The sequence below is a fragment of the Polypterus senegalus genome, unplaced genomic scaffold, assembly GCF_016835505.1.
Source record: "Polypterus senegalus isolate Bchr_013 unplaced genomic scaffold, ASM1683550v1 scaffold_5613, whole genome shotgun sequence".
NCBI classification, from domain to species: Eukaryota; Metazoa; Chordata; class Cladistia; order Polypteriformes; family Polypteridae; genus Polypterus; species Polypterus senegalus.
This window is the reverse complement of record NW_024383587.1, coordinates 1-25,000: the sequence shown is the minus strand read 5'-3', so window position 1 is coordinate 25,000 and position 25,000 is coordinate 1. Positions and strand designations below refer to the sequence as shown.

At 36.8% G+C, this 25,000-nt stretch overlaps 1 protein-coding gene across 1 annotated transcript; it reads right to left on the bottom strand.

Annotated features, from left to right (window-relative positions):
• Positions 1–6: 6 nt before the first annotated feature.
• Positions 7–24,994, bottom strand: akna (AT-hook transcription factor). The gene is made up of 21 exons (XM_039743096.1): positions 24,176–24,994; positions 22,281–22,575; positions 21,784–21,858; positions 18,620–18,776; positions 15,490–15,596; positions 14,689–14,748; positions 14,462–14,580; positions 12,769–12,979; positions 11,757–11,926; positions 11,537–11,671; positions 10,601–10,859; positions 10,189–10,286; positions 9,623–9,846; positions 9,366–9,534; positions 5,882–6,040; positions 3,151–3,251; positions 2,942–3,070; positions 2,331–2,432; positions 2,109–2,234; positions 1,890–2,019; positions 7–1,534 (listed from the first exon to the last, which is right to left on the bottom strand). Exons 1-21 carry the CDS (start codon positions 24,979–24,981, stop codon positions 1,240–1,242), a joined length of 3,927 nt encoding a protein of 1,308 aa, XP_039599030.1. The 5' UTR covers positions 24,982–24,994; the 3' UTR covers positions 7–1,239.
• Positions 24,995–25,000: the final 6 nt, after the last annotated feature.

Below are 25,000 nucleotides of genomic sequence, written 5' to 3'. Positions count from 1 at the left end.
CCAGAGTAGTGCAACAACATGTTAAATGTAGATGCAAATGAATTTTGACTTTTCTCTACTAAGCAGAAAATTTGGTTCTGCCATGAGGCATTTGTTTTGATGATGATAAATTAGCTGCTTTAATAACTTCCCATAGTATACAAACAAACTAATGTGTAGGTCAGGTAGACATACTGCATTTTGCTGATGTACATATCACAAAGAGAATCAATGCTTGCTTAATTTCTGAAAAAGCATAGAATATGACATGAACTTTTAAATTTGGAATAAGAGTGTAGAATCATGTCAGTATAACAAGTGCGATTAGGAAAGCAGCACAACACAAGCCACACACTTAAAACTTGGTAGTTACTGTGGCTCTCTAGGAACTGGTTTACCAACATCTGATCAAGGAGCTCTTTTAGTACTTAAAGCAGGGATACCAGAAGAAGTCTGTTTGTCTAATAGACAAGTTGTGCTTTTCGGAGCTAAAGTAAATAATTTTCTAGTAAACATAAGTGGCACAAACTAAAAAATAAAATAATGCAGAAGGTTACAGTTTAAGAAGCAAGTACATCTTTTAAGTGACAGATGTACAAATCAGGTAGAAAAAACAATTACAAGACATAGGCTTGTCTCTGGCTATTGTGAGATCCTGAGTGTATATCTTTATTTTACTGTGCCTTGTTCAAGTCTCAAAGCTTCCTTTCTTCAAAGTGCCATGTGTGTGCTAAATATAGGGTTAGGCCAGAGAGCACAGCAAGGCCGTAATGTTCATTTTTTTTCAAAGAATCATTTACATCAGAAAGTACACTGTACAATACAAACAGGATAAGACTGACATCAAGAGATCTACTATGTGGGCTGATTTTCTATTGTTAGCATTTTCTAGAAGCCAAAGACGCACTGCTGTGAAATCCCAATGGCTTTTATGTATACATAACCGTCTGGTCTAATTTATGATGTATTCTAGTGGTTAACGGGTAAACAGAACATTTGGGACATCTACTGTCCAAGTAGTGAATTGAATAAAACATACATAAACAGCCTTTTCTTAAGCACTGGAGCACAAAAAAACAATTACTTTTCCTCAAAAATATTTACAGTATGTTTAAATGTACCTCCAATATCAGCATCACTGACTGCCTCAATTTTTCATTTTTTGACAAAATAGAAATGTAGATTATAAATTACACAATTGAATTCCCTTTTTGAAATGTGACTAATTAAAAAAACACTAATTATCATCTTGAGAGAATATTAATACAGCAAGGATTTACGAAGTCCCCGACAGTGGTCTAAATCCGCTGTAAGTGAGCGTGCCATACGACTGCTAGTCAGCTTCAACCGACATGCTGCTTCAATGGCATGACCAAGGGAGAGGTTAAGAGTATCAACTCCTGTAGCATCCAGGCTGAATGATCTGTGCCTCCGTGGCTGCTGAAACCCGACATCCAGTTTAGGATTTATCTGCATCAGACTGTAGCTGGTTGGGAGATATAGGCGAGACTCTGGAGAGGAAACAGCAGCCTCTGAGGAAGTAGGAAGGCAATATCTAATAAAGTCAAGAGATTAAACAAAGTCAATGAGTATGGGGAAAACTTTCCATTTTACACAAGCCCAAACCATTGTCTATTTATTTGTATGAAGCTTGTAACTATGTGGATGAGATTACTGTGATAAAATCTAAAAGTCATGTCACTTCTTTGTCTGCAACATTTCAGCAAGATCTCTGCCATTAATGGGAAGTAAATGGGTACTGGGTCTCCAAATATGTCTTCAAATAAATGAGAGCAGATAATATTGTAAACCTAAACACAACTTTCTCAACAGAAGATTAAATAAATTCTCATTATTTCTGAATGGACCACAAAAAAATCACTTTAATATTTTAGAAGATTCCTACTCACAGAATAGTGGGTGAATAAGGCACATAGCTGACGAAGGGAAAAGGAGATCCAGCAATGAACATGGGACGTGTCTCACTCGTAGTAGAATTAGATAAAGGAGAGCCAGGAATCCGGTCTGCTGGGGCACTTGCTGATAAATAGATCAAATAAATAAAATAAAGATTTTGGCTAATGGAGATGGAAATACCAAATGACTGACAGGTTAGGATCATATCATACCAGAGTTAGTCCGGTCAGCAGGTGTACTTCCATGAAAACTTTGCTGCCTTTCCCTGCGACACTGAGGACATGGCTGAGTGGTGCTAGCAAAGGCTTCATCGGTTAGAGATCTCACACCAGCACTGCCTGAAACAAGATACCAAAGGGGAAGAACTTGACATGTACAGTATACACGAAAAACATACCATTTATATCACAAAAGATGTGTCATGAATGTCTTACTGCGTCTGCGGGTTTCCACAGGGCTACAGTTTCGACAGGCTGTAGAGTGTTGATTGCCTCTGCTAGTTGAAAGCCCTGGCACAAGCACAGAATACTCTTTTCCTGATGAAACAGAGTTAGCATGCAGTTGGTTAGCTTAAACTATGCAATCCAGTACAGTGTACAGTGGCACAAATAAAACCCTCCTTGTTTCCAGCCTCCGTGAGTATTTAGGGTTATCCGTGTCCCATTGGAAAGCACTCTAAAATATGGCTATCAAAACTTCTCCAGAAACTTGCTTCATCAGTCTTTCAAAAATAATCACATATCGTAGTCCTCTCAAAACTCCTAAATCAATACCTCCAAACTTTCTCAAATGAAAACACTTCAAGCACTTGTCACGAAATGATTACCAGATTGATATGTGCTAGGTAAAAAGGCTTTAGAGCAATGACTTAGAGTTGGTCACGTTACCACATGTTGACAATTTCAAATACAAATCCAAGCTGACAACGTCGCTTACATTATTATTATTATTAAGCGTAAAGCTTTAGGATGGCAAATACTATGTTAAGATGGGGGAATGAGGTCACCCAGAACAGAAACATAAAAATATGCTGTCACAATTCTACCTGTGTAGGGTCCTTTGAACGTCACAGTGCCCAGCCTCTGAGACCCTAAGGGCTGTATGAAAGTTTCTGCCGGAGTCGGTCTTGGAGACTGCATTCTGGGTGCAGGCGGAGAATGATCTGAATCACTGCCTATAAAGAAATTCATGAAAAATTATGAGTGAGACTTAGCACATTGCAAAATATCCACCTGACTTCCACAGAATACTTACTGATTTCAAGTTCATGCCTTGCACGAAGGCTGCTAGGTTGCCACTGATCATCTGGTTTCTTTGCATGTGCTAGCACATCTTGAAATTGTTCTGGAGATTCACTAGAGAGTAGAGAACATTATTAAAAACTTGAGATAAAATAACGAAATGTATAAATTATGCTGTATGACAACATGTTAGAATGTCTTCTCAAGCTAAAATGTTTATGATTTAAAAAAAAAATGAAAAAATGCATTTGTCAAATATGAATTCTTTGTACAACCTGCTTTTCGTAACATTTAATTACTTCCCTGTAGCCATTATTAGATTTTTCAAAATGGAGAGAGAGGTTAGGAGCACACACTGATACAGTGCATTGCCGCACCCACCACATGTGAAACCAACTCAGGATCCCAGATTAGGACCTGAGTGCAGCTATGAAATGGGTGACATATCAGCACCACACTAGTTCAGATGGAATGGAACAGTGTGATGTTTTTTATGGTGGCTGGAGTGCCAATTCTGCCACCAACCCCCAGGTTTTCTCTGCAGGTTGGAGGGCCTACATGCAGGGTTGGATGCAGTTTAAAGTCATACCCAGGACAGAAATGGAGACAGACTAAAAAAAAGTGAAGAGAGTTTATATAAAATTGTGCCTGTACTGCTAGGATCTGGATTGATGCTCAAGAAGTACTGTCATGTTATACAAAACTTGAATAAAACAAAACTGCATCCAATTTAAGCCAAGCCTTCTATTAAAAGAATGAAAATGGACAATTGTTTAATCTTGCACCCAATAAAATACTGCATTTTTTATAGTATACAAAAATAAATTTGTTGCGTGATTTTGTGCAATTTACCTGTGATGGCTTTAAAGCTGAATCACAGCAGTGTTTTTATACAACCACATTACCAGGCTGCTTTAAATCAGACTCGTACATAAAGCACCCTATTCACCCTATGCTACTCACATATTTCTTCTACAGAATTTTATTTTTTAGGTGCATTTGCATATAATGCATGAAGCACCTATGGCAATAGCCCAGGCCTGTCCGTCTGTCCGCATGAAGCAACTCGGACCCCAGAGGATTAATACTGTTGGCACGTGACACGCTTATTCTTCAATTAAATTTGTCAAGACAGTTCAATTTTCATTGAAATATCTCAAATAGATTGTCCACTACGAAGTTCTGAAATTTAAAAATCTCCCATTGAATAACATTGGTGAGTCTATCTTAAAAAAAGAGAAATATTCGGTGTGACTTAAACTCCGGTTCCAATTTTAGCCTGACAGCAGTTACATCAACTTGTATATATACATATTTTTGTCTTTTTCACCTTCGATAGCCATCACTAATGGCGAACAAATTCCCAATATAAAATTTATTAAATGCGGGCAGAAAGTTACTTCCTGTAATAAGCTGCTCGAGCGGGCATCTAGTGCCCCACTGGGCACATGCAGGAACCTTTCTATCAGCATGTTTCTTCTGCTTTATGAAGTCTTTCTAGCACACCAGCAATTCATTTCTTTCAGTACTTTAAACCAAATCCCATGGATCATCACTGGTGCATAAGCATTTTGTGCCAGTCCATGAAAAGGCAGACAAAGGCAAGTATATCAATCAATCCTATTATTGCTTACTGCTGACCCATATAAAGCTGGCTATAAATTGCTTCCGGTCCATGAAGCTCCATTGCTAGTAAACCTGGAAGCAACCCACTCTTCTATTATGAATCAATCAAGTCACCAGAAAACCATATGGAGGACCCTCACTCTTTGGTAGAATATTAATGAATCTAGCTACTGAAAACCCAACAGAGTAAAGATCTACAAAGGTCTAAAGCTAATAAAATCTAAAACTCAAAAGTAATAGCCACTATTGAAAACTAAGCATTAAAACCATTTGTCTTGATGCAGCCATCTTAACGCTTAAATAATCTGATTTATCAGAAAAAGCCCAGAAAGACCTTTCTTTGTTATTTATATCACCAAGCTCTGAATAACATTTTTATTATACTATAGGATTACTTAAATAGTCAAATAATTGATTAACTCAGTCTTTAAATATTTAGCGTTCCAATTTAAAATTCTTGCCTATTTTTTTGGTACATTCTCTCCTAGACTGTGTGGGTTTTACTCTGGGTACTCATTCTTTCCAACATCCCAAAGACATGCCGATCATGTTATTTATTGTAATTTGCTATTGTCATCTAAGGAAAAAATGCCATGATAGGTGCTGGCTCCATGTGACCCTGGACTGGTCAACCGAGTTAAAAAATGGACAGAACACAAAGGTGACACATTAGCTAGTACTGCTGCAGCCTGAAAGCTTTATAGACTTGCCATCAACTTTTTCTTGATTGAATAAATAAATAAATTAATAAATAAATCAATTATTTTAAATTATAGCATTGGTATATGTTTGGTAACAAAATGCTGCATAGTACAAAATACTGAATGACAAGTGCTGTACAATCTGACGTTCTACTAGACATTCTTTATATATTATCACCCCAAAAGTAAACTGATACAGTAAAAGGTACTCCAAGAGATAAGAAGTCTGGAACATTTTTATTGGCCTCAAGAAATCAGATAAAAGGAGTAAAAACCTTCATTAGTAACCTCAAGTGTTATGGAGTTGAGAGAAGAGTCAGCTATCTCTGTGAATTTTAAAATGATCACAGTGGAAATCTCTGCTATCCAAACAGCCTGCATAGTTAAGAAATTGCTGTTCCTTCTGATGAAGCTTACCTTAAAATTGATGACCTTTGTCTGCGCCCAAACTCACATTCAGCTTGCCTGCTAGTAGGTAAGGTTGCTCTGCCAGAATTTGGTCTGGGCCAACGTAGACTTTCTTCTAGCTTTTCTTTGATCCGAGACACCTCATCCTGCAAAGCCTGGATTGCCTCTCTGAGAAACAGTAAATTAATTTTACATTTTAAAAACGTCATGAGCAATATTCACAGTCAACCTCATTCTCCAGACTTTTTATTAGCCCCTTCTATCCAGTGTGGCCGCCAATTAGAATTAATATACCCATAAGCTCTCTGCATATTCAAGAAGCTAACCATTTGCTCCATGCAAACTTCTTCTCCAGTTATGTGCATCTCATACTCACTTAGCTCTGCCTGTGAACAGCAGGTTGGATGATGAGTGCATTTCCGGGTCAATTATAAAGTCACTCTGTACACCATCCATAGTTATTAGTGAAAACGTTAGTCGATGCCAATGAAACTGTCCTTGTAGGATCCACTTAATATATGTTTTCCTGTTAGTCTGCTTTGTCCACTTTGTGCCTACCTATCTTCTCTCCTCAAAAAACAAAGTCTAACATCCTGGACTTCAGCAGCACCTCTCCTTTGTTATGAGTTGCCAGGCACCAAGTTCTCTTCTTTAAGGAAGCCGATCACTTTAGAAATACTTGCTAACAAAGTCACAGGGCAACAGCACACTGAATAAACATAAAAGTCCAAGAGGGCATTATAGTGCAAGAGAAGGCTGAGCTGCAGTTAAGAGAACAGCTCTTTATAAGCCATTGGTGAAAAATTGAAAGGTAAAAAAATCTAAATAATCAAGTTGAACATTGTATTGGAGGCTCAGTCTGCACAGACTACATTTTTGGAACCAGCTCAAGGCTAAGAGATCTAAAACTTAATAATAAAGGATTAAGAAAATGGCCACAGTCTAACTAACACAGAACTGCTTGCTACTTTTTGTAAATGTCGGTGGAGTGACCCAACTAGGCAGCGGGCCAGAACTTCAATGGTTCTGGAATCCTTACAGAGAAGTACCCTGGAAAGAATTATTCTTTCTCAATGAAATAAAAATGTAAATCTTTAGAATCTGGTTTGGGACATAAGGAGCTAGGTACCAGTGGGTGAGAGCCAAAGGACACTGCTCCAAGACTACAAGGGAAGCTCCCCCCTCTAAAATGTCACGAAAAAAATATTCATATATGTAATGTTGTATTTCCATTGCTATCGCAAAGAGTGTGCTACACCATGTTCACCTTCATGGCTACTTCATTCAGAATCAGCAATAATTACTTGCAGATTGTCTAATGTGATTTTTCTTTTTCTCAGACATTCCTGTGGCAGCACAATCCATTAAAACCCATTAAAGTGCAGCTTCATTGGACTTCAATCGCATTTCATAATATGCTTTGTTTTCACTGCAGCAAAGCTAGATGTTTATTGGACAAGTGCTTCAAAATGTCATTTCCAGGAAAAATCAGCATCTCTTGGAGTAAATGGACTGGCGAGGACTCTGGCCTGCTGCATGATGATTGGAGGAACTAAGTGGCTGGACTTCTTTTTGTTTGGCAGTGTTTTGGCATTTGAAAATTTCAAGTTCAGTCCCATCAGGAATTTTGGCAAGTGAAGTCATTAGACAAGATTTTTTGATGTTTCAGGGGAGGGGTTGCTCAGTCTGTGTTTGAGGTTTTAAATGAAGACATAAAGGGCAACAATTACAAAGAAAAACCTCTGATGTGGGTTGCTGTCATGGGTTCCTCTCTGAATGGACTTCAGGCTAAAGTTAAAGCAATAGCTCCTATAGACTTTTGAAAAGATTATTGAGGATAAGACCATAATAGATGAGGACACACTCAGTACTGCCAAAGGCTTCTTAAGGACACTGGAGAATTCTACATTTGTTTTCATGCTGAACACAAATGAACAAATCTTCTCACAAACTGATGTGCTCTTTGTCGATGCGCAGCAGTGGGCTATGGACACAGAATTGACAGTCTACTTGCTTTTGCAGAAGAGATGAGGTCAAAGGAAGCTTTCAGAGCTGTTTATGCAAAAGTGTCAGACAGAAATGAGCCTAGGTGAAAGTGTCAGTGTCTGTCACAATTGCAGGATCCCCAGAAGCGTTATAGAAATCTGTACATGGCCATCCTAGACAATCTTATGGAGCAGATTTCTCCATGTTTTTCAAATTTGGAAAGCATGGGCTTCCTAGAACTAATTAATACATTTGATGAATTGAAACAGGTGTTTCCTGAGGAGGCATTCCAAAGTGTCCTGAAAAGTTATCGCAATTTCTTCGATTCAGGGAGACTGAGATTTGAACTCCAAGTCCTATTTTCAAATCATGACTTGCAGTTCAACAAGGGGTAAGCAGTGTGATTTCTGGGTGCTTTTTTAAAAGCCCTGAGTTGGATAGTACAATGCTTTACCTATATAAGCTATTGTCTTTAGTGGAAACAATTGAACTACATCAGCAGGTATAGAGAAGGGAAACTGGTCACGTCTCTGGAAAAGACTGCTAATTGGTATGACAGGGTCACAGGCTATAAAAAGAAAGGAGGGCAGTATTTATATATAAACAGCATGATGCAATAATTAACTAATTATATGATGCAGGCCTAAATTGCGCTTCCCCTGTTTGAAAGACCACCAGCCACTATTGGTGACAGCCATATTAGGTGCAGGAGCAACCCTAAAACACAGTGATTCACAAAGAACACCTCCTGCTTTTTGGGATGTATGAGATCCTATAATACATCACATAGCGCTCATTTATGGGGTATGTGTTCAAAGGTGCCACTGTTGGGAGGATGTGTGTCAATTTCAGTAATAAGCTTTGTGTCTTATTCTGTAAATGTAGAACAGCATTGCCTGAACAAATCTACTGAAAACAGCAGTCTTTAGTCATTAACGTTTTACAAAAGACTCAGTGATCAGTGTGAAATGCACTAATGGACTTCTAGGAGGCACTGGTGTGTGGCAGTTTTAAGAATAAACCCCTAACCTAGACAGCGTCTTATCCTAGCAGTGACTTAGAAACATGGTAAACAACCTGAACCATGATATAAACTGAATGTTGTAAGCTAGCAAGTCTCAGACCTGCAGTAGAAAAGACACAATCAAAAACTCATTGGTTCTGAAAAATACAGGCTGACAGTTAGGAGGTAAAAGAAGTATAGAAGTGAAGTAGTCATGCAAGCATCCTTGCCCTGCAGTCAAGGACTCTTTTGTTTACTTGTCCACTTAAGTGGTTCTTATAATCCTATCTCATATTATTTTGTGCCAGACCACAAACTTCATCATAAAAAATAAAATTTTTAAACATGGACATAGAATTAGCTCTGTACAAGGACTAGGCAAAGGAACTCAGTCATCATGTCTTAAAAGTTAACCTACTGGGATACCATCAGACTTCATTTTGCACAGGAAGAATGGGACCACAATCGTCTCACAAGGAATAGGTCTTAGAACATAAGACTTACTGGTGGACTGGGCCCAGTTCAGTCCCCTCTGAGACTTTTTGCGCTTTCATGCGCTGGGGAGAAGTGCGTGGGGAGACAGATGTGGGAAACTTTTTAGTTTGCCATTTACTCCTAGGCCACATGCTAGTATGGACTGCTCCCCGCCTATCATTCTCTGATTCACTTGGAGCTGCAAATATAAGAGAAATAGAAAACGTAATGATTCATATTTCCCAAAAAAAGGTAAAAAGTAAAGAAGAAGCAGTAATGCTACTCACAGACAGAGGAGTCGTGCCCAAGCTCGCTGGCCCTATTTTCAACCCAGGGCTCTGGATAACGTGCTTCAGAGAGGTCCATGTTATTTCTTTGCTTACGAGCGACAGGAGTTACTTTTGGGGGCAATATACTCTGACTATATTTTCTTTCTGGTGTCTCAGGGGAAGATTGTCGAAGAGAGGAATTAGAGGAGACAACCTGCCTGGTGAAGCGTGAAGGCACAAGTCTGAAAAATAACAAATATTATACAAAGTGAAGATAGACAAACACTCGCAAAGCTTCAAACCAAAGCCTAATACTTGTCAAGAAATTACTTGTTTTTTTTTTGTTTTTTTTTAAAAAAACAGAAAATTGGCACACTAAGAGAAAGTGAAACACAACACCTAATCAATCAAGTCAAACTCCAGTTCTTTTCTCCAACAACTAAACTCTCACATGCAGGCCAAATGGATGCACACTTAAACTCCACCCAGAAGTATTATTAATGACAACAGCTACAGTTCTGCTGGACTTTTTCACTACTCAGTTTCAAAACCTTTGAATCAGGAGTTATTATGATTCTAAATACCTTGACTTCAGATGCTCAGGGCTGTGAACTGCGGGAGTGAAGCGACTGCACTCCGATCCTATGAAGCCACTATCTGTCTCTGGTGATAAAATGCGCTCCTGAAAAAGTAGAAATAACAAGCCTGATAAGGGGACTGTGGTTTCCTTTAAGAAGGGATCTGGATGGTGAATTGGCAGACAGTATTCCACAGAAACAAATGATCACTTTGTCTCCTGTTACACAAACTTAACAGATTTCACTAGTAAGGAAGGCACTATTCCTTCCTTGATCTCAATCATTGGGAATTCAGCCTAATACGAGACTGAATTACATACTTTTATGTTCAAAAAGGAAGTTCATTAATTGCTAAAAACATGTTTTTAGAAAAGAAAGTTTTATAAACTATAAAAGATGAACACAGATTAGCTCTCACCTGTGGAGATACAGTCTTCATATGAGTAGTAGCATTTTGTGGTTGCAAATCTGAGTGTTTATTCTTGTCTTTTCTTGCATTACTAGAATGACTAGAAACACCCAGTTCAGGTTTTGAAGCTCTAACTCTCTCAGGTTCTCTGCTATGAGAACTAACTGACTGGTTCCATGGAGATGTTGTGGCATCCACTAGTTTTGGCCAATCTCTTAATCTGTCAGGAGTAAAAGCCAGTGGGTCTGTTTTCATTTCTACTGGTTCTCTAAGAAGAAAGAAGAGAGGGGTTACAGGTTTTGCATGGTCAAGGAAATACACACAAACAAGCATACACCTTAAAGGCACTATATAATGAAATGATCTTTCATACAGAAGCAGTATGGTAGTTAAGAAAATAAAACAGTAAAATCTCGAGCAAGAGAAATCAAGTGCGACTCTTATTTGAGATGAAGCCAAGGATGATGCTACAATCCAACTGCAACACTGCATATCTTATACACTGTATATTTAAGTAGGAGCATCCAAAGGTTACAATAAAAAGCACAACCACAACAAATCTATCTAAGGGAAAAAATACTTTTTAAGATAATACCAATAAACAATGTTTCACAGTACGTACTGTAGACTGATGTGTAAAAAAAAAACAAAAAAAAAACACAGCTAGCAGTAATATTTTGAGACTAGAGATAAAAAAAATAAATTAATTGATGCAGTATAAATAAATACTGATAGAAAACAAAATTAACAGATAACATTAGTACAGAATTACTAGTTATAGTTACAATTATTAAAGCTTTATAAATTATACCAGATAAAATAACATAGGATGTTCTGCTGTAGAAATAAATAGTTTACATTATGATGATCCACCTACATGATTCATGAGGCACAGGTAGAAGACAGAAATATTAAGAGTAAAATAACCAAAGCAGATGTACTTACGGACGGATTGCTGGTGTGCTTTCATCTACAGAAGGTGACTTTTGGTGCTCATTTGTTCTGGGAGTTAATTCAGAGGGATCATCCTGCTCTGACTTTGGTAAAATCATTTCAGGCAGCTCCCGAAACCTATCATAGCTGAAATAGACAGAAGTAACTTAACTTAAAAAAATGCAGCTAATATTTTTTGAACATTCATTGGTGTGCTTTGTCTTTCGCTTACTGTTCAAGCAATGTGCTGTATTGCCCTTCTACTTTTTGATGCTTTTGCCTTATAGGTATGGGAAGGACTTCAGGATGAGGTGTTGATTCTTCTGGCTCGCTGTCTCCACTGATTGAACTCACATCTGCCTTGCTGGAGCCAGCTGTCCGCTCCAGTGCTGGCCAGGAGTTCTGTGGATAGAAATTAATGTGTTAGGGGCAGAGCCAACTAAAAGGATTATTTAAGTGTCTAGTTCTCTAAAAGGTGATTAAAGCCCGGGGCTTAAAGATTGTTCTATGCATTCACAGCTGTTTAGCTGCTTCCATTTACTCAAAAATATGTATCCCATTTTTCATTACAAGATGATAAGAGTTTCAGGCACTCGCTTTTCTAAAAAAAATCATCCTGTATCTTTTAAAATTAGTAATATGGGACACTTTTCTACAGGTAAAATCCAAGCAATTTAAGCGATTCTGATTACCACAACATGGATCCAGTTTTATTTCTCTCATCTCTCAGCTCTTAATAACAAAGATTTATTTAAGCTATGCCTGGTGGCACGTTCAAAAATACAGTTGTGTGCTTGAGGAATGACATGATACTTTTAGTTTCTCCTCATTGGATCAAGTCTAAACAACTAAAATAAAAATAATTTTAATTTGCAATAAATAAGGCAAGATCACCACCTTGTGGCCAAACTCTGAATCTGTAAACTACTAAGGAGAACAATAAATACAAATTTTCAGCCTTCTCCAGGAATGAGAAAATAAAGCATGAAACCACAGCAATACTCCAACTACACAGAAATGTCACTTCAAGGGCACGGTCTCTCCTCAGCCTATGAGCTGAATAAGTTGTCATAGAACTCAAGCCAGTGAAAACACAGTGCTATACCTATCAAATATTGCAACTCAAAGAATCTTTCTCAGGAAAACATTTTTAAGACTTATTTTATAATAGATAAAAGCTATTTCTCAACAAAAATATAAACAGAAGCAAGGGTGGAGTAAGAATAAAAAAAATGTCTTCATACCTGAGGATGAGGTGTGTGTGCAGCAGGAACTGGGATTTGAGCAGAAGGTGTAGGAGGCTGTGTCATGGGGTCAGTGAGAGATGACAGTGCCATGCTGAGAGGGGGAACTGGGGGAGGAACAGGGGATGGTTGACTTTGCATTGCTTGGTCAATCTGGTCCTTTAGATCCTCCAGGCGCATTCCCAGTCGGAAGATCTCTCCTTCTATATCCCTGGGAATAAAGCAGGAATGTCAGGTCATACACATATTTCAACCCAAATATTGAAGGCAATAATTTCAAAGAATAATACACATCTCTGTTATAGTACTGTTGACACCAGTGTGAATGAGCCTCTACTGTCATATGTGCTGAAGAGAAAGGTGAGGATGATAAAAAATGTTGTGATAAACTCATATATAGCCCAAACATATTACATACTTTGCCTCCTTCTATAAACTGCACTTATTTTGTTCAAAAGAAATATCACTGTTACCCAATGCACAATATCCACTTTTTTTTTTTTATTTTATATCGTACCTTCAATCTGCATTCCATTGATCCATTTTGTGAGCACAGACATGGAATCTATTATCATTCCAAGTCAGTTTAGAACTTAATAATTGCAGAAAAAGGCAGTGCATCATTAGAATGACCAAGTAATAGCAGGCTCACCCGTTAGTCTAAGCGTTAAAATATTTAACATTAAACTGGTTTCCATGGTTTTGTATTTTTATGTAGTTTTTGGTTCCCTATTTTTCACCATCAGCAACCTTTTAAACCATAAGAAATTTGACAAATGTAATGAGTAAATTCAGTCCATGTTAATCTTGTTTACTAAAACCCATATTATGTCAACATCTTGTCTAGATAGTTTTAAAAGTTCCCATGGTTTCCACATTAACTGTGACTCAACAGTCTACTCTTCCTGGCTTCATCTTCCATGGCTTCCCCCTTAATTTCCACAGATAACTTTCAGTATGCAATTCATTTATTTAGCTGAATGAATTTTAATAGATAGGCTTTACCAATTTCTTTGGTAATTTTTAACATCTGGAATATATTTCTATGCAATCTTCTCAACTCAAGAATAAAGAGTTTTATTCTGTCGCAGTTGTACAGGTTCTCTGGACCATGGATGCATTTGGTTGCTCTTCTCTCTACAGTTTCTAGAGCCTATGCATCTTTTTTACAACATGATTACTAGAGTATTTCAGAAAGTGGTCATGAGCATGTTGTAATGTTTGAACATAAATGACAATTCTATACTATGGATATCAACTTTTTTTTTTTATTGATTGAGGTTTTTGTTTGGGGCCATATATTTAATGCAGATACCCACATTATAAAGAAATTGTTATTTTTATTTGTACTTGTAGTAGTAGTAGTAGTAGATTTGTTACGGGCATAGAATACAGTAAAATTCTTGCTTGCTTGTCTGCACAAAATGCAACATGTCACAACATTAAGGCACCATGAATAACAAAAATATATTAAAATACATAGCTTCATGTTAATTAACTGAAAAACACATCAATTAACCCAAAATACTCTTTACTCTGTGGCCCAGCAGGTAAAGCAAATGGGGCAGAAAAGTGTTACAAAATAAAAATATCTCAAACATTTTACTCAGAGGGGTTCTCTCCATAAACCTAATGCAATATGTCTTGCCCTATGCTTTTCTTCTATTCTATTGGGCAAAAAGAAGCAACTCACCTATTTGGGTCAAAAACCCCTAGTTTTGTGCCTTGTTGTTGTAAATGCTGATGCTCCTCTCTAGATTTAAGGTACCCTCTCTCCAGAGCTTCCTGCTTTTGCCGCAGTTTACAGAATCTCTAAAAACATGGAAAAAAATAAGCAGATGTAAATGAGACACACTCATCAAGTGTGGACCCTATTTCTCAGAGAGTACTGACCAACTACAAAAGGCTTTCAGAACAAACCTGCAACTGCTCATGAGGGCTCATCCGACCTGACTGAATTGAGGACTCAAATTGGTCCACCTAACAAAACAAAAAGAGATGAAACACTGGGGAATGCAATCAAAATAAAGACAAATAGCAAACCACAGCAAAACAGGCAATTAGTGTTTTATTCAGGCAAAAATGCAAAAAAACAGACCTCGAAAAACACTTAATGTATGTAAAAAAAAAAAAAAAAAACTAAACAAAAAAACCACACACACACAGAAAAATGGTTAAGTATTATATCAGGCCTGGCACACAGGTAAGGCTTTGTGCAGACCTAATAACCACAACAAACACAAAAGATTATGCAGACAGACCTGGCAAACAGCCCACCATGCAGCCCTTCAGAGTGCAATGGCAGGTTGGCCTTCTGTCTCATTAATACCTAAGTGGTCCTTGATGGCTGATGCTTTTGCTTGCACTGTTAAGGAAAATTAAATTATTGGTTGAGACAGAGTTAATTTGGTGAAGATTCTTGATCTGTAAAAAGCATTTTCCAGTTGGTACTGAGCGGTCTTCCCTTTGCAGAAATAAATGTAAGCTGTTAAAACAGCAGGATGTATTGAATGTTCTGCCCACAGCCCCTCACTCTGAAGTCTTATGTTTTATTAAGACAGATATTCTGGACAGTCCATTTGACAAAAGAGTACTTTCATTTTAAATTATATGACCAACTGCCTCCATACTGTGAATTCTTCTGTTATACTGCCAAGTAAAAAAATCATAGGTTAATTTATTGTATCCAAAACAAGATCTGAATGTTGACTACAAGCTCACCTGATATTGGAATTCTTTGACAGAAGTGGCTAGGGCCTGTGCCAAACGTTCTCCCCTTCCCTTCTCTGGGTTTTGTACAGTACTGGGTGATTCAGCAGGATGGCGCTCTGGAAACACATAATCATTGCAAATAAAAGGGTGAATCATGTTTTATTAAGAAGCTATCTTAAATAGGACACACATCTGCAATATGCCAGCAGTATCAAACCCAATTACTTTTCCTGGATTCTACAGTCTTGCATTTGCTTTCTTCTTCTCGCTTTAATTACAGTTACTACTTGATTAAATGTGTCATTTCCCCCTTTTGTGAATTACAAATGAAGAAAAAGAGTCTTTCTTTTATTTCTATTAAATCTGTCTAAGAAGTACACTACAGATCAAAAGTTTTAGAACACCTTAGGTTTTTTCAGTTTTTATGGAAATGCACGCAGTTTAATGTCTTCATTTTTTATAAAATTAAAGGGCATAGAACAAATAATCAAGACAAATAAAAGAAAATAAGTCAAAGAATCATTAACTGTTCAAATTTTTGATTTATCAAAGTATCCACCTTCAGCTGACATAACAGCCAAATTGTCATAACCCTTCTGATTCAGAATGCCAGTCACCCTGTGCAAATCACCAACTCTGGCTCCAGCAAAAAAAACCCAGACCGTCATACTTCATCCTCCATGCCTGACAGTTAGTGTCACACACTGAGGAACCACCCTTTCACCAACTCGATGGACTACAAACAACCTGTGTGATGAACCGAAGATTTCCATAATGCTTTTTTCCAGTCTTTAGTAGTCCACAGCCAGTATTTCAAGGCTCTATTTTGTCCTTTAAGGAATGGTTTTCTTACTGCCAATCACCCTGTCAAACCTACAGCATAAAGTGTCCTCTTCACAGAAGAAACTGAGACTTGCTTTCTCGACCACTGTTAAGTTGTGCTTGAAGCCGTTTTACTGTAAGGTGCCTATCATGCAAGCTGGTGACTCTAAGAAATGTGTCTTCCGATTGGGTTGTGACTTTGGGTCTGCCAGATTTTTCCATTTCAGAGTTTTTCCAGCTTCTTTGGAATTGTGTAGGACGCTTTACTCACTGACACTTCAATTTTTTTTGCAATTTCTCTAAATGAAAGGCCTACACTTCTAAGGGTAATAATGCTCTCTCTCATTTCATTTGTTAATTGTAATTTTCTTGTCATTATCAGTGGAATTTACAACTTTCTAAAAAGTGTACTCTTGTCCAAGTAGTACTTCAGAGGGTGTAGTAACAGTCTGTTCCAACCCTGCTTTAAGAAAGATAGAAGGTTTTTAAGTGATCAACAGAAGTTGAGACACCTGTGGAAATTGTTGGGTTCAACTTGCCGGGCCTAATTTACTTTAGTTGTTGTAGAAAATCTGTAGGTTGTAACCTATTAGTTGCTTCTTGAAGAAGGCCTATTTGTAATATTCTGAAATTTCCTTTGTTTTCAGGTTTTGCTGACCTAAACTTTAAATTGAAACCTCTTGCAGTTTACTGTTTAACTTTTCACCATTTTAGGTCATTCATTGCATTTCAACAAATTCAATTTGAAGAAAAACCCTAAAAAACTGAGGCATTCTAAAACATTTGATCGGTAGTGTGTGTTGCTCTACTGAAAGCATTTCAAAGTTTTGACTATTCTATTTCTTTATAACAAGTTACAGTAAACACACTGAGCCAATTGGTATCAAGAGTGCAGTTCAAGTATAAGATTTGTATCAGTCTGTACTCACTTCTACTTATTCAACAAGCCCTCTTTAATTCCATTTTACGTTTCTCAGGAATCCCAAACTTAAAAATGAATGCTACAGGATGAAGACATTAACACTCCTTAGACGGCACAGCAGTATAACACAAGGGCAAAATTCACACACTGAGTCATACTGGGCCAATGTATTGTCAAAAACTAATCTACTAAGAGAAAAAAAAATACGCAAAAAAAGGGAGAATGTACAGATTTCAAATAGACTCTGACTAGGCTACTATTTGATCCCAGCTTCCAGGAGTCAAGAGGCATCAGAGATAATCTCCAAACCACTGTTAATTAATAAATTTAATCTATTTATTTTATAAACAAATATACCAAAAACAGAAAAATGGGTATCACTTTGAAACAATTAAGGGTAAAAAAAAAATTTATTTTTGTTTTAGTGCATTACATTAAAACAACTCATTGCATTTTACACGATTAACACAGTTTAATACAGACAGACAGGTGAGGCAGTATGTAATGTTTAATTAAACAGCTTGACCTTTTGATACCAAAGCCATGTTTATATGCTTTGAATGCCAACAGGTGAATTCATAATGTAGGGTTCCACAAAGAATTAGGGCTTCTAATATATTAGCTATCACGTTCATGTTTGTTGCAAAGGCATAAGTTCCAAGTAGATAAAACTTAAAGTCCAGCTGAATAGTTATGAGGATGCACTACTACCTTTGTTAACATTTAAACTAATAAGAATAGATTTAATTTTTGCTTGAAAACAGCCATCACAATTATAATATATACTGTATGATATTGATTTCCTGCAGAAGAGAACTGCTTACTTAAACAATGGAAAACTAGTTATTTTCATGCTAAAAAAATTTAGTGATTAATTTGCACTATTGTCATTTATCAGTGATGTATGTAACAGCTTTAATTTGTAAACATAAAATTAGTTTTCAAATATCTTTCCTTTTTTAGACAGATACACACCAATATATTGACTTTTTTTTTTTAGAAAATCAATTAGAAGACAGTTATGAGTTTGGGATGCCAAGCTCACTTACATACCAAGGCCACCTGGCTGACTAGAGCTTGGTTTCCTCACTTTTAAATTAGTTATCCTAATAAATGTCACACCATTAAGTAGTATACTGCCAGTTATCTGTAAACAACTGCTGGAAACTATCCATAAAAATATGTGCACAAGTAAAGACAAAGGAAATATGTTTAATTACCAACTAATCATGTATGGCCCTATTCCAAGCTACCTGACCCCAGCTTACAACATTAATAATAGGCAGCTCTGCCTTAGATCCTAAAAGAAGACATGCCATCACCGTGGAAGATATTATTTAGGTTAACAACAGGCCTACACTTCTAAGGGTAATAGAAGAGGTTTAAAAGACTTACCAGAGTTTAGAAACGGCTCAAGTAATGGTTCTGGAGAGTGGCCCATTTCAGCTTTTTGCACTTTAGGAATGGTCAGAGTAACAAACTTTGACCCTTGATGAACAACCCCAGTCTGGATGCTATGGCTTGGTTTTGGTGGGTCAGCATAAAGGTTCACCTAAAAAATAAAACAACATAATTTATCTATAGCCTTTCATGGAACCAGCCTTTAGGTACATGGATACAAAAAGGGTTGACACTTATCCCTTGGTATTACAATGTGACATACAACACTATGGTAGTAATTTAAAAGACCAACTATGAAAGTTTAAGGCTCAACACTGCATGGAATATGTCACACACAAAGAGTCTAAAAGAACAAAAGAAAAGATGTTATGAGAGCAAATTACATTAAACAAACCTTGTTGCTCCACTCAGCTTGCATATACTATATATACTGTGCACTTATACATTAATTATTAAATGGGATTGCTTGTCTACTTGCTCATTACTTCCTTCTCACTTAAATGCTGCAGGTCCATCCTTATTCTGAGTCATCTTTACTCTAGCCTTTTAGAAGCTGTCCTCGTTAGCATTCCTCGCTTTAATTTGGGATAAGTTATTTAATTTTCCCCTTCAATAGATCTGATGTTCCAGAGTAATTTTTCCGCAGCCCATGCTATTTCACATTGGGCAAGAAGACTTTAGTATTTTTCAACAGATGTATAGCTTCACAATAGCCCTCAAATTACACTTACTTAACTTTAGGAAAACTGTAAATCAATTCTAAATGTAAATATATGTAAATCTGATAACACAATCTAATGGCATCCCATTGCCCACACTAGCCCATGAAATACTTCTCCTTTCATCAGCACTGACCACACAGAACCTCACTATACAAACTTAACATTGAGTTTGCTAAACAGTATCAAAATTGGTTGGAATTGCTCCTGTTGTGTACAGTAAATTAATTTCCTGCTGCTCTTTACTCATATTACATTAAAAGGATGTTACTTATTTTATGCAAAATAGTGTTCTTTTCTGAAAAGGCCGCAAAAATGTATCCAGCATATGTGTTACCTACATAAAGCTGTAATTACCAGTACTAAGACATTGCAGACTGACATTAAATGAAATGAAATACCATACTTTCTTGAAACATTCATAACCTCATTCTCTAAGTCTGCTACAGTTAGCATACAGATATGCAGAAAAATGCAAAAATCATTATCTTTATAGCACAAAATCTACTGGAGAAATTTTACTCAGAATCAACTAGCTTCAACAATTTACACAAAGCTGATAACTGTCGCAAGTTTATTTTGTTTTTTTCAATTTTCATGTCCACAGACTCAAATTCTGACACAGAAACAGTCATGAACCTAAAACTGGTAAAACCCTGATCAATAATGACTTAAACACATAAATCTATTTCAAACTTTAACTCAGAATTCAGACCCCATAATATTACTTTCACTATGTACAATATATACCTGTATTTAAAATTTTTCTATATAATATATAGAATTCCAGAGAATGTCAATGTGTTGCATGTTGGTTGGACAAAGTTATGCTCTGCTCTGTATAAAATAAACGCTATAACAACTTCAATATACTTACAAAGTAAAACAGACATAGATAGTAACACGAAATAAGATTTAGAGACTATATACACTAAAAATACAGAAATAGGAGTCACCCTAACAGACAAAAGGTTTACAAATCAATAATATGTGGAGGAACAGAATGCTATGTGGGACATGTATTTTTAAATTTGATTTTCACATCAATGAAAAATACTGAAGTTTGCACAAAAGCACACTGCCAATTAAGAGTAATGGCTTGTTAAAGCTGTTTAATGATTATGTTTTAAATTCATTAAAAAGGATGATAAATATATTTTATAGGAAAGTTTTTTAATTGATTTTTTCCATAATACAATGTTTATTTTTTACCTAGTTGTCAAAACTATGACAAAAAAACATTTTAATAATTCATCTCTAATACATACTACATGTGCTGTAGCATTTGTAACTAGGAGCCCAAGAATATTTTAAAATGATTGCTGCAGAAGAATCTGTCAGTATGTCAATTATTTGCCTACTAATACAGACTGGCTACCAGCATTTTTATGAACTCAAAGATGTTACTTAGATTTTTATGATGGTTTAGGCTGCTCATTATTATATCTTCCAATTTCTTAGTCAGAATCCATCACTATCTCAAGGTGACTTCTTAATGTAAATAAATATGCAGTGTAATGGTATCAAACTGTAATGTGTGAATTCATAATTTCCCAATAATGTGCTTTATTTTGCAAAGGTTCAAGTGTATAACACATAGGATGGGTAAATGATCTAGCCAATTAAAAGGTGTTAGTTCATTAAGCATGCATATCTTTGGGATGCGGAGGAAACTACAGTCCTCAGAGAAAACCTTTGCAAGCAAATATACAGTATGTAAATTCCACATTCAGAGAGTATCTGTTCAGGTAATCAGACCATGTCTTTAGACCTGTGAGAAAGAAATGTTAATTACTGCGAGACTGTGGAACCTAAATTAAACCATTTAGAAACAGTTAAAGGATACAACTCCTACATTTACAGATGGCAGTTAACTGCTCTAGATTAGATATACTTTGACTCTTCCAAAAAGACTACGGATTCATCCCAGAAGGCTGTTGATGCTGGATTTTTTTGTTTTCCTCTCCTCTGATGCCAAAAAGCCATATCCTTTACTTGTCTTGATCTAACTAATTTAATTTACTGAGACTGACAAACACTACTTAAGATGTAAAAATAAATAAAATGGTTAAAAATACATAAACAATAGTGCTAAAAGCATAAGACGTACCTGATATTGTTACCTTCACTTACTCTGTATTTCTATAATTTTTTAGATTGATGTTTTCTAAAAATCTCCTTTTGTGAGCAGTACACAGAAATCACATATTACTCTACCACCATACATTTAAGTAGGAATGTGTGGTTATATCTATGTACAGTAAATACTGCATTATTTTGTACATTTCAATTACTTTCAATTATTTATTTGTAAATTATGTAAGTGCACAGTACTTGGTCTGCTTTCTGAGATAAGGACAATGTAAAATAAAAATAAATAAATAAATAAAAAAAACAGATGAACAAAAGCTTGTTCTCCTCAGCCAACGGTTTCTGTACCTTTGCTTCTAGACGCAGACGATCAATTGTATTCTCGGCCTCTGCATACTTGGTTAGTAGTCGATTGTAGTCTTCCTGAAACACAAGGAAAGTCAAACACCTCTCAGTTTAGTATCACCCTAAAATATAAATAAGATAAAAGGAATGACAAACCATCTGCTTCATTAAGCACTAACTGTAGCAAATAAAATTCCATAATGCTCACTTTGAAAATTCAGAAGATCAAGTTTTCTCAGTGGTCTCCTAAGACTAAGTACTTTCAAAGCACAACAACATGTTGAAGTAAACTAAACTGGAGAAATACCCTCTAAAGTCTGTATCACTGTCTCCATCATTCTTTAAGGCACTCAAGCCAACTGTGGACTCTGGCATGGAGGCTAAGGCTCCTCTTGAGAGTGGTGATCTGCATTCAGGGCCTTAAGGAGGCAATAACTATCACAGCAGAAAATCTTTCGTAATAACTATGAAACATTACCTTAAAATTTATTGTTATTTACCTGCAGCTGGCTGACCAACATGGTGGCCTGTTTAGGACTTTTAAATTCCTCTGGCACTTTGGCATTGGCTGTTGTGAAATTAGGCATGGATGGGTCATCTGAGTTGCTTAAGAGGACCTCTTTCACAATTTCAGCAGGAGACTTAAATATTAGAGGGGACATGCTGCCTGCAATGCTCTTTTGGGGAGAGCCCCGGCCCTTAGGAGGCTTGTAGCTGTTCTCTTTGGGGAAGCGGATTCTTGGTTCCACTTTGGAAACATCAGGAATTGGGTGGTTTAACTGGCCCCTGCCATACCTGTAGGAAAGAGATTACACTTCAGGATTTTAGGAAGAAAAACTATGCAAATATCAAAACATAAATACTGACTCACAACACTCTCCAATAGGTTTTCTGCATTTAATATTCTGTTAATACAAGGGCCTCAAAACAAGGTCAAGTTTTGTAGCTCAGGACAGATACAAGTATTCACTGTTCCAAAGAATACTGCATTCATAATTAGACTAAAAGGAATACAAATACAGAATAATGGTTCAGGTTAACACACAATAGATAGACATAATTAAGTACCTCAGATCACATTCATCATGTCTCACTGTCAAGGAGTAAATTAAACTGTCATTCAAAACAAACAAAAATGTGATGAGTACAGATTTTATTGGTCAGGCTATCCAGCCACATAAGGCCTCTTTCAAATGTTTTATTAAACTTACAAGTTAATTGTTTGAAAATGCATCCTTGTGGGATATTGGACCTGGTTTAATACCTTGCAATGTAGGAAATAGTGTTTTTAATTCTGTTAAAAGACTGATCTGCCAGTAGTCTAATGTAAAATGTACACTGAGGAAGCACAGCAGCCTAACCGCTCCTTTACTTCCACCTTTGGGCAGGAAGAACACCACCAATCAAAAGACGCCTGATGTCACCCAAGCCCTGCCTCTGTGCTTTTCTCTTTCAGTCATAGAGACATATAAATTGCGCATATTTAAACTTTAAGAGTCACTAGAAAAGCTGAGCGCCACTTTGGACACACGTGCACTTTACTTTTAGTTTTTTTCCCCAATAATCAGAATAATTATATTAAATGGGATAGCTGATGGTACCCCAAATCTTTGAGATGTATATTTACACTTTGAAATACCTTGTTCTGAATTAGAGCAGTAAGAGTTGTCCCTATCATAAGACATAAGACAAATTCGGGGGAAAAAAAAACAAAAAAAACATGCAGGACACTACATACTGTACAAAACTCAGACTGCAGGCATTAAGAGGCAATTACTTGAATTTGACGGTAACAAACTCAAAGGAGTTAAACGTATATAAAACTGAAAATAGCAGGATCAGACACTTGGCCAAATATACACCATGCTACACCTGCAGAAAATGCAAAGCTTCAATATGTTAAACATATAAAGATGCACCATACACAATCCTGAAAACTCTACTTAAAGATATACTACACTGGGTCTAACAATGTAAGAGAAAAAAAAATAAAGGTTTACCTATAGAGATAACTAATTAGATCATACCCCATGGATGATGGTGCAACATGCTAAAGCTGAGAGACTCAAGTAAAAAATATAACATTTTAAATTAGCATGCTGAAGAAGGTACATAGCCCTGTATCTGACAGGATCAGTCTTTAAAGCCTAATTATGCTTAGTATCTGACACAGATTATTCAAAAGCTTACACATACAACCTCATACAATAATTGCATCAGTAAAGACACTGAATTTGGCAAATCACTTTATATAGACTAGACTGGCTTTGATTCTGGGTATATACACACAGAATCAAACCAAATGAAACTATAGAACAAAATATGCAGACCTACTACATCTACCAGGTTGGCAATACCACAATAATTATTAAATCTGTTTTCAGTGTTATTTTACCTGAGGTTGTTGGCTGTTACAACAGGCTTGCCTGAAGAGGAATGGTGTGCATTGGTGGTCTTTTGTATCTGCTCCTGAGAATCAGAATTCATCATTTGATTTACATTCTTGGGTACAGCCTTGTTGGGAAAAACCTTAGTAACAATAATGTTTGGATTTGGTAACGAAAGATGTATTTGTTGTCGCAGTGCATATTTTTCATTCTTGAGTTCATCTGCTAGAGGTATCAAAGACCCTTTTCTTGGTGTCCCATGCTCAGGCCACAGTTCAAAACTCCCTTCTCCACCAATCTGGCTGTTATTACCTTTTACTTCCTCTAAGCTCTCTGTGAAGGACGTATCAGGAATCGTCTCTGCATCTATATCAGGCCCATTGGTTAGATCTTCCATGGACAAATGGCTAAAGAGAGCCTGATTTAATGTGACCCTCGGTGTGGAAGTTGTCATTTTGTTAACTGGAAAGCCAATAACAGGCAGATTTTCAAGAGGGTCATCAAAATGATCCCAGTTCCTGGTGCTTTGCACTTCTAAAAGAATATTCTCCTGAGTTGTCTGAACCACCTTGTTCTGCTCCAAAAAGAATTCTGCAGAATTGCCCACAGAAAGATTACCGATTGAGTTAATGGGGCTAAAGATCTGGTCTTCATGCTCTTGATCCAGTTGTCCATCATATGGAAGGTCTGGGAAATCCTCTCCTTCACTATCCAGACCCTGTTCTCCACCGTCTGACCCAGCAGCTTCTCGTTCATCTTCAGTCATGTCCAGCTGGCGGTCTCTCTCTGGACGGCCATGCTGGTGAGGGACCATCGGTATATGGTCCTGATCT

Bases quoted from the DNA above. Each gene is read 5' to 3' on its own strand.
- akna (XM_039743096.1), bottom strand. From the start codon at position 24,981: ATGGTCCCTCACCAGCATGGCCGTCCAGAGAGAGACCGCCAGCTGGAC. The intron at 18,777-21,783 runs GTACAGAAACCG...TTTATTTTTTAG, and splicing joins GTCTGCGTCTAGAAGCAAAG to GTGAACCTTTATGCTGACCC. The intron at 2,433-2,941 runs GTAGAATTGTGA...CTGTTTCATCAG, and splicing joins GTTCAAAGGACCCTACACAG to GAAAAGAGTATTCTGTGCTT.